The following is a 16,451-nucleotide window of genomic DNA, read 5'->3' as shown; positions in this document are numbered from 1 at the left end:
ATGCTCCTTAGTTGTCTGCTTTGTTTGGCACCAAATCGATGCAAATCTTTGCATGCCTTAAATTCTAAATGGAACATATGAAATGCTTGCAATAAAATTAATTGATTTATAAGCTGCATTTGAAGAAATTCCAGCCAATCAAATAAGAACATTTTAGCTAATTTCTAAAGGTTTTAAAGAATTATGATTGCCTTAGGAAACAAACTGAATAACATTATCTCTCTATTTTCTGGTTGTTGTTTTTTTTGTCACTTCAGGTAACTTCAGGATAAAAAAATGGTTAGTTAACTGATAATATCCACAAGATATTTGGTAGCCCATTACAGGATGAAAAGAAATATCTATGGTGGTTTTATTTCAGCCCCTTATCGATTTGCCCAGAGCTTTGATTAACTCTTTCCCTGAAATGGCAGAGAATTCATTATTTTATGAGGTTACTGATAAGGATAATTTCACAAAAAAATACATTACCAAACAAGAAAGAATCAGATTTTTGCAAGGGAAACAGGCATCAGCACCTGTCAGGTACACAAAAAAGCATGGGATAACTGGCCCATCTGAACATGCTACTATATAAACATAATAATAATGATAATAATAATAACAATGATAATCTTAAACCTTAAAAAAAAATCACCCACTTACTGTAAATCGTAGTAATTTACCTGTATAAATGTTAATAACTGTGCAATATTTCATAAAAGCTACATGTACAATATTTTTCATTCTCTTGTGCACTCCTTATCTTTCACTTGGTACTTAGGACCGTAAGACACTTTATAGTTTTCACTTGTTACTTAAGACACTTTATAGTTTATTTGTATTTCTTATTCCCCCTCCCTTTTTTTTTTTTTTACTGCTTCTACAATTTTCTACTATTATTTATCATTGTTATATTTTTCTTGTAACTCTGGAGCAACAATTTCTTTTTGGATAATTAAAGCTGTTATACTTATTCTTAATAATTTCTACCTCTACTTATCTTACTTTCAAATACAGCTTCTACTAATAGGGCCTTGTATGTAACTGAGCAATGATGTGGATGATAAGACATATGGATTGTTTAGCATTTAGCTCTCTACATGTTACATGTCAAGTTTTTCTTCAGCAAAGTTAGAAATGTCCAAACTTGTGCCAAAATGGAGATATTTTTTTTTTTGTAATTTGGATTTGTCTTTGTCTCAAGATGCATTTACAGATAAAGTGGGGCTACAGGTTGGCTCCATGTGGTTATCTACATGAGCACCTGTACTGGCTATGCAAATAAGCACTTGTCTTTTGGTAGCCACTGCAAACATTCACTATAATTGGGCTGAGCGTTTTTCTTTTCTTTTTTTATCTGGCTTTGAAGCTTTTTCCATCTCTTCTGAAAGCTAAAAATAAACAGTCGAGTTAACAGATTCAGCGGGAACCTCATGGTTCTCTCGGCCCAAAGCCAGGATGCTTAATCTCCTCTTTGAACAAAACACATCGGATGAACACAAAGCTAAAAAGGTTGACCTGGAAGCTTTTACAAAGCTACGAATCGGAATCCCTGTCACAATCTATCGCATGTAGGCCGAAACATATATATACACTCTACTCGTGCCCCCACAAACTGCATGAACTCTCATTCTCCGGGAGTCTTTTGAAGTTTGATCTCTTTGAGCAAAGAAGCTACTTCCTTGTAATCCACCCACGGGCCGCCGAGATCTGTCAAGACTGTGTGAGTAATTGGCAGGCTGGAAGTTGTTGGGAATCAGGGCTGCTAGGTGAGAGCTCAGTACATTAATCTCTGAGTAATGAAGTGATATAAACCCCCGGAGAGGAATGAAGGCTCACTGTAAACCTGCAGATGAGTCGGAGGAATTATCACTGATCTGTACAGTCTTCACACGATGATGCACGTAACCAGCAAGATCAGGAGGGTTGTGAAGAAAAAGATAAATATGTGTATGCCTTGTATGTACTCATGGCGATATTGCAACGCTGTTGTATTGTGATGTATATATTGGGATAATATCGCATTGCGGGGGCCTCTGGTAGCTCACAGCATAAATCAGTGGAAGCGGTGGACCGTTTTCAAAGACACATGCAAAGAATTGTAGGATTCATAAAAAACAAGATACCATTAGCCTGTTGGACTAAAACTAATATGTTCTACATCGTTTCAGATATTCCCCAGTCCTCCAGGATGAAGTTAGATTTATTAGACATTAAAAAAGGCTATATGGATGTTTTAAAAAATGTGATTAAATGCTTTCACTGTGAAGTTTTGGGGTTGACGAGAGAAGTTTTCTAACTTTTCTAACTTTCTAACGCCATTCTACATGTAGTCTTACATTTCTTCCTTTTGTTTATTGAACCATTTCCAGATTTCCCTTCTATTGTGGTGCCCTCTTCACGATCACCGGGAATTGCATCTGTGTAAAACCATCTCAAAAACAAAAACGAAAACGAAAAAATCAAAATCAATGATTATGATTACACAGACAAACATAGGTATCACCTAAATATAATATAAACGAAACTAGGATGTGTAATTACATTAAAAGAAAATAATTCGAATGCAAACATTAGAGTCCATCGGTACTGTACAATTGACTGTTTTTGTAGTTTTTGAGAAAGTCCTATTCTCAAATCTAGGTTCACTGCTTTAATTTATAGAAAACTAAACTAGACAACGTAACTAATCCAAAAGGAGAAACGTGGCTTTGAGAAACAAACAGCAGTCCAGGTTTCATTGGTAAATACTATGTGAGGAAGATAAGAATGCAAGTTCTGTGTGAAAAAGCAAAGAACTCACATGCTGTCTTCAGACACAGGCCATATCAGTTTTCATACATTCAGATAAAAAGTAGGAGAGAATAAAATAAAAGAATACCATGTTCCAGGTGGACAAACAGACTAATGAATTTCACGCAACATAGAATATCCTCAAATACATTTCTTTGTCGGTATAAATCAATATCTTCAGCCTGATTATTCCAGCAGATTATTCAAGACTTTCATATAATGATGTCATTTTATTTTGGTTTTTAAGATTTGAATTCTAATAGCTCTATATCATGTATTTTATTAGAATTACCTAAACTGGGAGTTGCATGCCTCCACAGTGGTTAGTTGGTTAAAGGATGCCACGCCGAGATCCAGTGACCAGATGAAAGCACTTTATCTCCGCTACCGTTGGAAAAATTCGATTTACTGTTCAGTCGATGTAAATGAAGAGCTGCAAACAAAGTCTTGTCTGATTTTGTGACAATATAATTTTGATTTTTGCTGTTTGAGAGTTAAATAATCAGCGTTGTACCTTAAGAAAATGATAACCCTGCTCATATGCCACTTTTTCATTGTGAGTGTTTGTTTATTCAATTTTGTCATCATCCAATTAATAGTTCATCAATGTAGTCTCAATGTCGCATTCCCATTGAATGGAATGCCATTCATTTTTTCTTCATCTTCCACAATGTGAATTGAAACAACCTTGAACTCTTCTCTCCTTCAGTGTTGAATAAGCTCGCTTTTATTATGCCTCACATTTATCAAGGCTTAATGGGAGGAAATCTCACAACAGTTAACTGTCCTTCACAATATCCCAGAGACAAAGACTCAAAGGCAAGTCTATACAAATCCTATGATTATCTTTGGCTCATTACTTATTATTAACACTATCTTAAATTTCATTTAACACACACAAAAAGAACACGCATTCAGACTCCCCCAAGAGATTGTTACGGAGCAGCAATTACCATAACTGAAACGATTTCCATAATCATGAAGGGTAATTACAAACATAAAAGTAGGTCAGTGACTTGGCTGTAACGTAAATCATTGTTCGCCTGAATTATTAATCCCGTTTTACTGTTAGCAAGAGGTCGTCTAGGAAAGCGCTGCCTGTGTTTTAGCAATGCGGCGGTATTCTGTGGAAGATACTAAATAACGATTAACCTGAATTGTTATTTGTGGTGTCACAAGTCTGCTTGTCTTGATTTTTTTCTATTTTTCTGGTTTTTAGCTGAAAATAATTGATCTTTTTTAAAGTAAAATATAAGTATTGAACAGCAATTATATGTATTGGGTAATTAAAATGTGAATATATTAAGCAAGCTATATACAGGAGCATTTTAGAATTTTCAGAGTCCAAATTATGAATTTGCATGTATGACTAGTCACATGGCTTCCACCTGTGAGGGATCTTTTGTTCATTTTGTTTGTTTATAGAGCATGTAGGAAGCACAACCTAGGAGCAGAAAAACAGAAGGAAAAAACAATTCTTGACCACCTGAACTCATGGAAAACTATCCGAGATGAAAGTGGAGTGGAAACGATGTAGTGCACATGTTTTCGAGACAGGCATTGGTACACGTATCCCAAGGTTTACCAACTTCATGTCTCGTATAAGATACAAATAAATGTTCCATCTGGCTCATCCCTATAGACCAGTAAGAAAGTTTTACATTGGACACATTTGACTCTTTCGATCCAGTAACAATTTTAAGTCTGAAATATAGCCACAAAATGGATTTTTTTTTTCCCTCTTATTCCATTAGGCAAATGATAAGCCAGATATTAGCAACTGAAATGATCTGCTTGGTTGCTCCGATGGCTGCACAAGCAAAGAGATGTGGATCATGCACTGTTGAGCAGCTTTTCATCGAAATGAAAGGCGGCGCCACCTGTGACGCTGTAGTCAGTTCATGCATCTCTAGATTAGACCGGTACTTATCTGTTTGGCTGACAGTTTCACTTTCGTACCAGGATCAGACCTGCTGCTTTCAAATCTCCCAAATATGGTTTGTTTTCATGGCTGTGGAGGATAAACAAAGACCTCATATATTCACTTTTATCATTTATCTTGTGACTGCTATTTAGTGTAATGTATTGTATCAAATCCACTGTTGGAAACACCTCTAACAAGGTGCATAAATTGTGTGTGTTCGTGTGTGTGTGTGTGTGTGTGTGTGTGTGTGTGTGTGTGTGTGTGTGTGTGTGTCACCACACACATATTTACATTGTGTCATTAAGCTCCTGTTGATTTGTTTAGGAATTCCATCCCACTCAGTGTTACATTATTTTAACATGAAAGATGCCCCAATTTTCCTCTCATACTTACATGCATTGTTTATCAAACTATAACAACAAAAACTTCCAATCTGGCTCTCAGAGCATATTAAATTAAAAGTTTGTATGCATTGAATGCATTATCATTAATTTTCTTTTGAATTAAAACTAAGTTATCTCAATATCACAGGTTTGTTTCCAGTCACTTTGTCTTAGTGGACCAGATTTTTTTTTTTATGCGGTTTTCTCTACCTGTTGCACAACTCAGCCACCTAAGGAGCCCTCAAGCAAAAACAGTAACGCCTCGGATGAAGGGTGAAACATCTTCAAGTGAAGAAATTCAAGTCCAGTTGCCACGACAAGAAGATTTTGATAAGAATCCACTCCCTTTTGTTCAAACCCCTGCATCACTGGTCAAACTCTACGTCACTGCACCTATATTTCAACTACTTACAATCACATCTTATGTCTTTTAGCCGATCAGTCGAACATCTCGGGTCATCGGCTGTCACGGATGTTTTTACAAATCAAAAGTGATTTTGCTCCACGCGGGTTTGGGTTGGGTGTGAAAATCGGTTGAGTAAGCATCATCTCAGCTTCTGTAATTGGAAGGATAGAGTGGCAGGATGAGGGAGAAGGAGTTAAAATCGGGGGAGTCGAGGGAAGACAAGATGAACTGCACCTCGTGAACAATAATTGAATCTATTGTGCTTTTCCCACTCTCCTCTTCTGTGCATCCATTTATCTCCTCTGCCACCCCTCTTTATCTCCAATGCCCCACACCTCCTTCATCATTCCACTCCCCTCCTAACTTTCTTCCTCCTCCCCCCTGTTTTGGATTTCTCCGTTGCTCCGTGCCCCCGGCTCCCGTCTCCAGGCGTGGTTGACGGAGATCCATGAGTATGCCCAGCAGGACGTGGTGGTCATGCTGCTGGGCAACAAGGTGAGACCTTAGGGCCAATTCCAAGAGTTGGATGGACAGATGGACTGAGAGAGGGGGGAGGAATAACAGGAGCACGAGCGCAGAGACAGAATATATGGACAGCAGCCACAGGGATGTTGTTCTGCAGATCACATTCTCAACATGTCAGTAGTCACTGAGGTGGAAGACCATCATTCTGGAAAGATGCAGTAAACTCATAATTAACAAGCGTTAACACTATGGCTATAAAGAGTATTATTTAACATTTTGGGTTTGCTGCCAATCAAGTGAGTAATGGTACAATTGAGCCTTTGATGTTTCATGTTAAATGCTTTTTTACATTTAATAGATAGATGAATCGACAGGCAAACATTGTTAATTATGTGACTTTCACAAACTGAATATTCACACAGTAAACATTAAAATTACAATATTTTATATCTAAAAGGTCCAAGGTCAACTTGATTGTTGAATTTTATAATATCGCTGGTCGCCCGAATAAAAAAACTAAAACCAGTCATTACCAGTGACAACTGCGCTAAATCATGGGCACAAACTAAAACTTGACAGGAGCAAACAATTTCAACAGATTTTAATCGAAGGCTTTGTTTTCCTTTCCGTTCAGCAGAGGCGGCCAGGCATATCGACACCAAACACAGGAAATAATGTAAAATCAGCTGAATGAAAAAACACAGAGCAGGAATTTTTGAAGCTATTCCAGTAGCACTGAGGATGTACATGTCAAAATGTCCCCAGATACCTCCTTGTGCAAGGAAACAGCTGGACACCGACGGTGTATAACTGGATGTCTAATGTCTCGTAGGCCGACTCTACGCATGACAGGGTGGTGAAGCGAGAGGAGGGAGAGAAGCTGGCAAAGGTGAGGTGACTGTAACACACACAAATATATGTAGGTGTCAAAGATAGGTACCAAACCCGTTAAATCTGTGCATCCTGAACACCCCCCCTGCCCCCGTGTCGCTACTTTGTTTTGATTAGTGTGAGTAGTTATGTATTCATGGGGGAATGGTAGTCGCTGAATGGTCGAGAATAAATGATAGGGGCTTGCTAACTTAATTTTCCAGGCCGTTTCGCTCAGACAGGCTCTGAGAGGCATGTTAAGACTAAATGTTAACTCGAGTGAGAGGGAATATTGAGTAGTGGCACAATCATTGCTGCTGTCAAGGTGGAGACAAGCTGCAAGAATACGCTGTCTTAACACACACACACACACATGCGCGCCTGCATGCTTGCGTGCTCTTTGATATTGATTTCATTGGGGGTAATGTTCACCCACAACATTTTGCCCTCTGGGTGCTAAAAGTTATGACAGCTATTTGCTTTTAAAGCTTGAACATTCTGCTCGTACATCCAGATGGTACACTTAGATCATGTGTTTTTAAAAGTTAATTTATTGTTGAACTAGATATTCCTATCATGAGAGGACTTTTTTTTTAAATAGTAAATAACACGAAAGTAGCAGTTGAAAGTATATACACACATACACAAATACACACACACACCAGGTTTGCACAACTCTCCCCGGGTTATTGCATTGACTTGCACTGAGTGTGGGCAGCCCAGCTCACACCCTTACCTTTAAAAGGTCTGCAGAAATTAGATGTTGATGCCTTTGAGACTTGCAAAACGCGCCCCCTCACATACATAGAAGCAGAAACACTCACTTATTTATCTCCACCTACCATCCAACAGATGTTTCTCTGTGTTCTGTACAGGAGTTTGGAGTACCCTTCATGGAGACGAGTGCTAAATCCGGACTGAATGTAGAGCTGGCCTTCACCGCTGTGGCCAAGTGAGTCACAAAAAAAAAAAAGTGTTCAGCAACGATCTCTCCATCGGCTGACTTTTTTGGAGCTCTGTGTCTTTTGGCTGGAACGTCAGCGATTTGATTTACTCAGGAAAATGCCAGTGAGGATTAGGACATTTTCAATAGGGTCATTTAAGTAGTCTTCTCTCTATGAAAACTCGCTATTAAAAACAAAGACAGAGCACGAGATATACCATGCTATAACACGAAAAAGTGCGACTGTCATTGCTTGTTGAAGCTCTGACAGACCTTTAAATTTAATATTATGAATATGATAATAGTTTGATCTTGAAAGCAGGCCACTCAGACTTGGGGATAATTAATGGCTGAATGTAAGATCTCACCATCTTGTCATTTTTGGCCACGCCGTAGCAATTGTCTCAGAAAACAGACTTTTGGAAGGTGATGAACATCCGTAGTGTCTGGAAATACTGAAGTGGGGGCGGCGTGGCGCAGGAGTTCTTTGGAATCGAGCGTTCCCGGTTCGATTCCCGTCTCCTCCTAGTGTGTCAAAGTGTTGTTGAGCAAAACACTGAACCCTTAACTGCTCCCCTGGCGCTGGTCCACGGCAGCCTACTGCTCATGGTTCAGCCATGATGTGTTAATGCAGAGAACTAATTTCCCCACAAAAATTGATTTGTGTTGTTATATAAATGAGATGCGATGCGAGAGAGGAACAAGTACACGCTTCTTGACTTCTGCTCTTCCACCTGCTTAACACAGGTAACATTTTTGCTACTGCCGTCATCACACTTGAGATCTGTAACAAATTAATTATTTATTGTTATTTAAGAGTTGAAATTTTTTTTTTACTAAAAATTATGAAGTAATAATGTTAGATTAACTCAACTTATATTGCACTCTCACACCTAGTGCTTTACACTGCAAAGCATTCATCCATTCACACACACATTGATCTATCTGGGCTGCCATACAAGGTGCTGATCGGGCCTTCAGGAATGACTTGGGGTCGACAATCAGACAGGAGGAGCCGGGATTCTAACCTTCAAGCACCTCTTGGAGGGACACCTGCTCTACCGCTGAACCCCAGCTATAATGCATTGCATTAAAGCAATGTTTAGAAAAATAATCAGTTTAATCTTGCTGAAATAACACAGTGCGGTTTTAAAGATAAGAATTTTTCCCCCTTTTTTCTCAAAAATATCTATAGTCCTCTCCAGCTGTGGTGATTAAAAAAACAAAAAAAAACAAGCAGACCCAGATTTAAAATCAAGCGAAGCAACGCTTCAACTGTCAGTTGGCATCAACCCATGTAATCATCTCTGATCTGATCTTCCGGGTGTTTTTGGGGTTGATACAATTTTATCTGAGTGTTTGAGCTGGCGTGCAAACTCCTCTACATAAATATCACAGTTATGGTTACAGGCTTGCTTGCTTGGCGTCACCAAGAATAGCCTGACAGTCCGGCAACCAACAGGCTGCGACTACACAAGATGAAACACAACCGTTTCTGTTGCTCATGTTATCTTTTTTTTTTTTTTTTCATTTTTTTCAATTCATGTTTTCCCTCTGAATCCTCTTGTCACTCATCCAGCCACGCCATGTGTCACAGTGCAGCATACGGCTGTGCCGCGTCACTGGAATGTTAAAGTGAAAGTGAAGAAAGACAAACAAAATACAATTATTACCATAAGTCTGCTTGCGTACAAAATGATTACGAAATATAAAGACTCTGTTTATTCACTTTGTCCTTTATACATGTTTGTCTCATTTGAATGTCAATTAGCTTTTTTTTTTTCCTCACTGACGGATAGCTTGTGTTTCCTTGTTACTACAGGAATCATTTAGTTAGTCAAATAGCCGATAAAAAAATTTGGTCGGTTGACCAGATGTTTCTCAAATGCAGCCTCAGGGCGGCACTGGCCGGTGTCTCCCCGAGCTGAAGCCCGGATAAATGCAGAGGGTTCCGTCAGGAGGGGCATCTGGCATAAAACTTTTGCCAAACCAAACATGCCAATGAACATAAGAACCACATCATACCGGATGGGTCGAGGCCTGGGTTCACAACGACCGCCACTGGTACCGATGACCTACTGGGAACTTATGCCAACTGGGCTACTGTAGGTCAAAGAAGGAGAGGAGGAAGGCGTGTTTGGAAGGTAGTTGGTGTGAGAGCGGAGGATACAGAGAATAGGGTTAGAATCAGGGGTGTCAAACTCATTTTAGCTCAGGGGCAACACGGGGGAAAATCTATTCTAAGGTGGTCCGGATCGGTAAAATCATGACATATGAACTAATGTTACGTACCTATTGTTCAATTCACTCCTCAAACCTGGTATTTTTTAGCTTTGCGAGCCGGATTAAACCTGTTCACGGTCCTTATCCGGCCCGCGGGCCTTGAGTTTGACACCCCTGGGTTAGATGGAGAAAGTTCATTTGCTCTGGCAACCACTTAATGAGAGAAGCCGAAAGGAGAAGAAGATGAGGAAGAAGAAGAGATGTCACTCAAATTGATGGTTAGCAGTTCCATTTCCACAGCCCCTCCTGTCTGCATGCTGAAGTGTCCTTGGGCGAGAAACTGAGTCCCCAACTGCCCCCGATGGCCTGGTTAACACCTTTGAATGCAGCTAAGCCATCATCGCTGGGGCACGATGGGCGGCATTGGCGTGGTGGCTTGCTCTTCTGCCTCACAGCAAGAAAGGTCGCCGGTTTGATTCCAGCAGGGATGTTTGTGCAGAGTTTGCATGTTCTCTTGCTTCTCTGGTTTCCTCTCACAGTTCAAATAATATGCAGTAGATTAATTGGAGATCCTAATTTCCACAGAATTTGCTCTGTGATCCACTGGCAACCTGTATAAACTTGAATCAGGCCATTTTTTTAAACAAATAAGTACCAAAGCTGTGACACTCCGAGCTCAAGCGAGTTTAATGATATAAGTTTTAACTATTTAAAACATATTAAATAATGTGAATGATCTGTCAAAGTCTATCAGATAAAAAAATGCTCACACACTCTATTTAGAAGGAAAAACATACAATTAAATGCAACAGAGGTGCACTTTGCTGACCATTAATGCACACAAGTCAATTAACTACTTTTATGCAAACTCTCTTCACCAGCAAAGTGTGTGTGTGTGTGTGTGTGTGCGTGCGTGTGTGTGTATGTACTTGACAGGGAACTGAAGCACAGGACCATGAAGGAGCCAGACCAGCCAAAGTTTCAGCTGCAGGAGTTCGTCAACAAAGAGATGAGGACTACTGGATGCTGCCACTCATAGACCCCGTTGTGTGTGTGTGTGTGTGTGTGTGTGTGTGTGTGTGTGTGTGTGTGTGTGTGTGTGTGTGTGTGTGTGTGTGTGTGTGTGCGTGTGCGAGAAAGAGAGGGAAGAAGGTGTTATAAAATGTTGTGCCTGAGAATTCTCAGTTTATTATATTTGTGTTAGTGGCCAGTTTGATCTGTTTAACAAGCCCTGCATCAATACAGTTGTTTTGACCTAATACTTTAGACAACGTTTGGTTTGATAATCGGATATTAACATTTTAATAATATGAAATTGCAATTACTTGTGGTGATTCTAGTAAATATGAATGTTCTGTATGTGCTTTCCACAATATCTAAATGTAATAGTCGACCCAATTTCAACAAAACCGTGCATATTTGCAACCATCAACAATGCAGTTCTGTGACCAAGAGATGTTGGGGGATGATGACAATCTCAAAGGAAACCTCATCAAGTCTTATCTTAAAGCTATTTGTTCAGACTTTTTTTGTACATTTTGAATTTTTGGTAAGTCAACAACAAGATATCTGCTGTCAGATTTCTGAATAAGTTGATCGGTCGATGTCCTGACATTGATCTTTTATCACCTGGTGTCACAACAGAAATCTGATAGTAGCATCTATCATCTGTGGTTTGCAGCAGGTAGACTGTTAAATATGTAAAAATGAAATAATATAGAACGACCATGCATACAATAATACAAACTAATACGAACCTAAGTTTTCATCCGCTAATGTGTTTGCTGAGAAGTCAGCTAAGAGATCAGTGGAGCTGCCAACCAACTTCTGCAACTGTGAAACTAATATAACACTCAGCTCAATACTTGTAACCACATAGCACACACACACACACACACACACACACACACACACACACACACACACACGCACACCTCTTTGCTATTACTTTGTCTCCTTTGAAGCTTCTGTTTTCAGGCGTGTGATGTACTGTAAATATCTTTAATGTGATTTTTGTGTTCTGAAATCTCTGTAGTTTGTAAAAGCCTTGTCTTGTTGAAACTGATGTATTTAGATTTAAGAAAAAAAAGGCAAATACAGTACATTCAATATTTAAACAACCAGCCTTGGTACAAGATATAAATGAAAATGACCAATGAACATGAGGATTTGTACAAATATACTACTTTACCTTATGTAAGCTGTTGAGCAGCACCATGTGCTGTTTCTATGTAGGATATCATGAGTTAAGTTTAAATATGTGCATTTGTGATCTTGACTCTTGATTCAGACTTATATTTGGGGGATTTTTTTACACGCATTGTTCACTTTCAGCTTAAATCTCCCTGTGATGACTTTTTGTGTGATTAAATCTTCATCTCAGATTAACGAACAAGGTCCTGAAAAGAATAAATCAAATAATCACCAATACATTTGCTAGCTTTGTATCGAAAGGGTTTAAAAAAAAAAAAAAAAAAAAACAGGAAGAGCTATTTCTTATTGATAAATCCCCCTCAGGCCTTTCATCTTGGCTTACAAACCGTGAGAAAACACCCAGGGGAGCAGAACTAATGCCGCCGCCTTTTTGCATCGCAGAGCGGCAAAGGTTATTCTGATCTGAGGGTGGATTCGAAACTTCTGAGTGTGACAGACAATTCTGGATCCTGAAAAAATATATTTCAATTCAAGATCCATTACATTTTTATTTTCTTTTGTCTTCAGGACTTTCCCCTACATCGCATTTGAATAAGCTTTAAGTAAATTGATCCTATTTCCGTCAGTATATGGTACTTGTTATAAATAGAGTATTATTTCCTCAGACAATGAAAGTACCAAGGGGTTACAGATACAGTTCATTCTTAGTTTGTTCTCACTCTTTGCTTTCTACTATCTATATCGTATATTGTGTAAATGTTAAAAGCTGCTACAACAAATATCTTGACATGTGTTCTCCACCTCTACAGGAGAGGAAAGTTCAGACAAAAAGCTACATCAGTGCAACAGGTTTATTGGGGTTTTTTGTTTGTTTTTATACAAATGCTACAATAAAAATCCGAAAACTAAGTGATTCTTATTTGCCTCCTGAATTTCTGCACTTCGAGATACAGTCAGTAGTTATCAAATGCAGGAATGATCAAAATGCCCTAAGCAGAACTGAATAGTCTTTTGAATGAACAGGATTTTTTTTTCAAATCCAAAAGAATGGAAAAAAAGCTCTTCCACAACAATTTTTAGTTTTCTAATTTCAGTTTTTTTAATTTCACTTTATCTTAGTTTATCTTTGTTTATTGTATATTTAGGTTTTTTATTGTATTTGTTTTTTTTTTTCTCTAACAAATTTCAAAACTAAATCGTGGCTATAATTTGATTATTCATTCCCTGTTCATTGTTTTTCTTATTTTTGTTTCATACATATGTATATATAGGTATATACATGTATACATTTATATGTATATATATGTGTATATACACACACATACAGTATATTGCTCCTAATTGAGTCATTTTACTTTGTTACCAATTGTAAGAAAAAAAAACTTCGACTAATGCTGATTTTTAAAATCAGAATTGAATCAGCAGTGCCGCCATGTGGTGTTTTGCTCTTATTACAGTAAAATAACAGCGAGTGCTGTTGACTATTTGGAATCATTATATATATATATATATATATATATATATATATATATATACATACACACACACACACACACACATATATATATATATACACACACACATATATATATATACATATATATATATATACATAATGATTAATATATATATATATATATATATATATATATATACCCGTATCATTAAATATCATTAATATAAATCATAACTAGGCACTTGTATTAATCTTAATCTTTTATAAATCTTTTATAAATCTCCTTTTGGGTGGTGGAACTGAAGCAGTGGTGGAACTGAAGCAAGGTTAATTCTTTAGCTTTTTGGCTAGAAGTAGTAGTTGAAGCTTTTTGTTTTTTGGTTTTCATTTCTACTGTAGTTTATTTTCACTAATTTATTTTATTATCAGTAATGTTCAGGAAGGCTGAACCAAAAGGTTGATTTGTTCATCTGTGCTTGACTTGACTTGCTCCACGGGGAACAGTTTTATAATTCACAATTCAAAATAATTGCTCTTATTGTTTGTGGGCCTGCATAACTTGATTATAATTTTGTGAAATTATATGGTGCAGCAGATCTCTTGTTTTGATGTTAAGACTGTCAAATTTTCATCTATTCTTTTTGAAAATTAACCAAACTTGGAAAGGCGTCAACATTCAGAAAGACCCTTTTCAATATTCTGAAATTTAAATTTTGGTTGGTTTAGCAAAAGATATAATGCAGCTGATACACAGCACAAATAAGTGAATAAATGAACATTATATGCTTCAATTTCACATTGAACAGGCTTTTTAGGAGTGTCTGTAGGGTTTTTTGTTCTAACACATTTCTTGTGCTAAAAGGTTATATATCAGTGTCACTGATTTTTCATGTCAAGCAGTATGATGGATTAGATTGGATTTTTTTTTGAACATTTATTTTTTCACTTGTGGTTTAATCATCAATTGTCTTTTTCTGGAAGCAACCAAATTACACATTACACTTTTGAAACAATTACAATAATATTAAGATAAGATATTTTGAATTATACTGATTAAATACCCTGTTCAAGCAGGTAAATTCCTGTTAAATGCAGTTTCCTATGAGCTCTAAGTGGGTGGAAAGGGTCTTTTTTCTAGGCAGCAGGTGAATAGCAGTGGATGGAAATGCTGGAGGTGGGAGGAGGGAGAGATCGCGCAGACCGGGCCAGATTAACCCGGAGAACTGGGAACACGGGGCACCAGATCGATCGGAAATACTTGATGAGAGAACACAGCGATATAACTATGCTTTTTTTTTGCCCTGAGAGTCTCCACGGTACTAAAATGAGCTTTGCATTGTTTTTCCTGACCATGTCTGATACCAAGATGTTCTGTTACAGCCTGGAACGAAGTAAAAGTATCAGAGGAGACTGACCTGATGGCAGGAACAGGTCAGCTGGACACCACGTGGGCGGGGGGTCGATCCCCATCCGTGGAGCAGCACACTCGTAGGCTTGTTCGCTTTTAATAGGATTTTGTTGAGAAAGCTACCTGCCATTATGACACTGGAACATAGGGTAATGCACCGCAAGAGCATCATGACCTGGAGAAGAGAGTTTTAAAACGTGGCTTAAGAGGTGCCGCAGTATTTTGATATGAAATATTTCATCTGAGCATCTGAAGACTTCTCAGAATTATCCTTAAGCACTTACATACTGTCTTTCCATTTAGGCACATGGGAATTCAGAGGAGGGCCAGACTAGATCTGCTCAGAGGACATCGAGGAGCGTGGCTGCATCGAACCTGAAGGAACCACAAACCCACTACTCATCCTCATTTCATCCCCGCACTGTATTTTATTTTCTCAAGCACAGCTCTCGGTCTAGACCAGTGGTTCTTAACCTTGTTGGAGGTACTGAACCCCACCTGTTTTACATGCGCATTCACCGAACCCCTCTTTATTGGATCGAGGATCGGTTCGTTGATGGGTACAAAGAACAGGCAGAGTAGCCTTTTCATCGAATCTGGCTCCCTTCACCTTGAATTCAGCAAGCGCGATGTTCTTGTAGTTCCCATCTCCATGCAGCTGAAGGAAGCCTTCCCTTAGTTTTGCCGGTGCTGGACTAGAACTGCTCATCTTGTCTTTGCAAATCATGCAGTTAGGACATCGATTCCAATCACGTTCCGTCATACATGTGAATCCGTATTGTACGTGTTCTTCCGACCGCTTTCTTTTTTTGCCCGACGTAATTAGTATGAAGGGATTAAAATATTAAGAAAGAAATCACATGACGTACCATCACGACAGTCACAAGTTACTACAACTGATCGCGCCAAAATCCCTGCAGCACGGATAGGCCAAGCTATGTAGCGTGATCACCTGCAGCCAGTGATGTCATCACTAATGTGTGTCTTGACCTCCGCCAAACCCCTGAGACTGACTCACCGAACCCCTGGGGTTCGATCGAACCCAGGTTAAGAACCACTGGTCTAGACCAATTTTACAGTATCATGCACCCTGTGGCAAGAGAAATAATGCTTCTTCTGCTCATAGCTTTTCTCTGTGGAAATACACATGAACATGCACGTGATTTGCGCCACTGGTCAACTGACGACTGATTGAGTCCCGCACCCTCTCTGGAGCAGTGTGACACTGACAACCAGAAATCCATTATCTATTTACTTTCTGCGAAAATGATGTCAGAATCTACAGTTTTAGATCCATGTTGACTGGATGGCAGGAAAAACGTTGTCTCACTGACTTTATATTACATTTTCGTAGTAATTTCAACCATGATGAGGATGTGACGATGACTAATGCGTTATAGCACATCTCGCACTTTTGATTTCTTCTATGAAGATCAGCAGGATT

At 38.6% G+C, this 16,451-nt stretch overlaps 1 protein-coding gene across 1 annotated transcript in view; it reads left to right on the top strand.

The window, feature by feature from the left end:
* Positions 1-12,471, top strand: part of rab26 (RAB26, member RAS oncogene family) — an 86,409-nt gene extending 73,938 nt beyond the window's left edge. The window contains exons 6-9 of the mRNA XM_086140759.1: positions 5,918-5,983; positions 6,786-6,842; positions 7,699-7,775; positions 10,926-12,471. Coding sequence (XP_085996885.1) covers positions 5,918-5,983; positions 6,786-6,842; positions 7,699-7,775; positions 10,926-11,028 — 303 coding nt within the window. The 3' untranslated portion in view covers positions 11,029-12,471. The remainder of the gene's footprint in view (positions 1-5,917; positions 5,984-6,785; positions 6,843-7,698; positions 7,776-10,925) is intronic.
* The last annotated feature ends 3,980 nt before the right edge of the window (positions 12,472-16,451 follow it).

The sequence above is a fragment of the Fistularia commersonii genome, chromosome 33, assembly GCF_037954325.1.
Source record: "Fistularia commersonii isolate RoL2024-O1a breed Wild chromosome 33, RoL_Fcom_v1.0, whole genome shotgun sequence".
Taxonomy (NCBI): Eukaryota; Metazoa; Chordata; class Actinopteri; order Syngnathiformes; family Fistulariidae; genus Fistularia; species Fistularia commersonii.
Note: the sequence above shows the minus strand (reverse complement) of the source record. Positions and strands in the feature narration are given on the sequence as shown.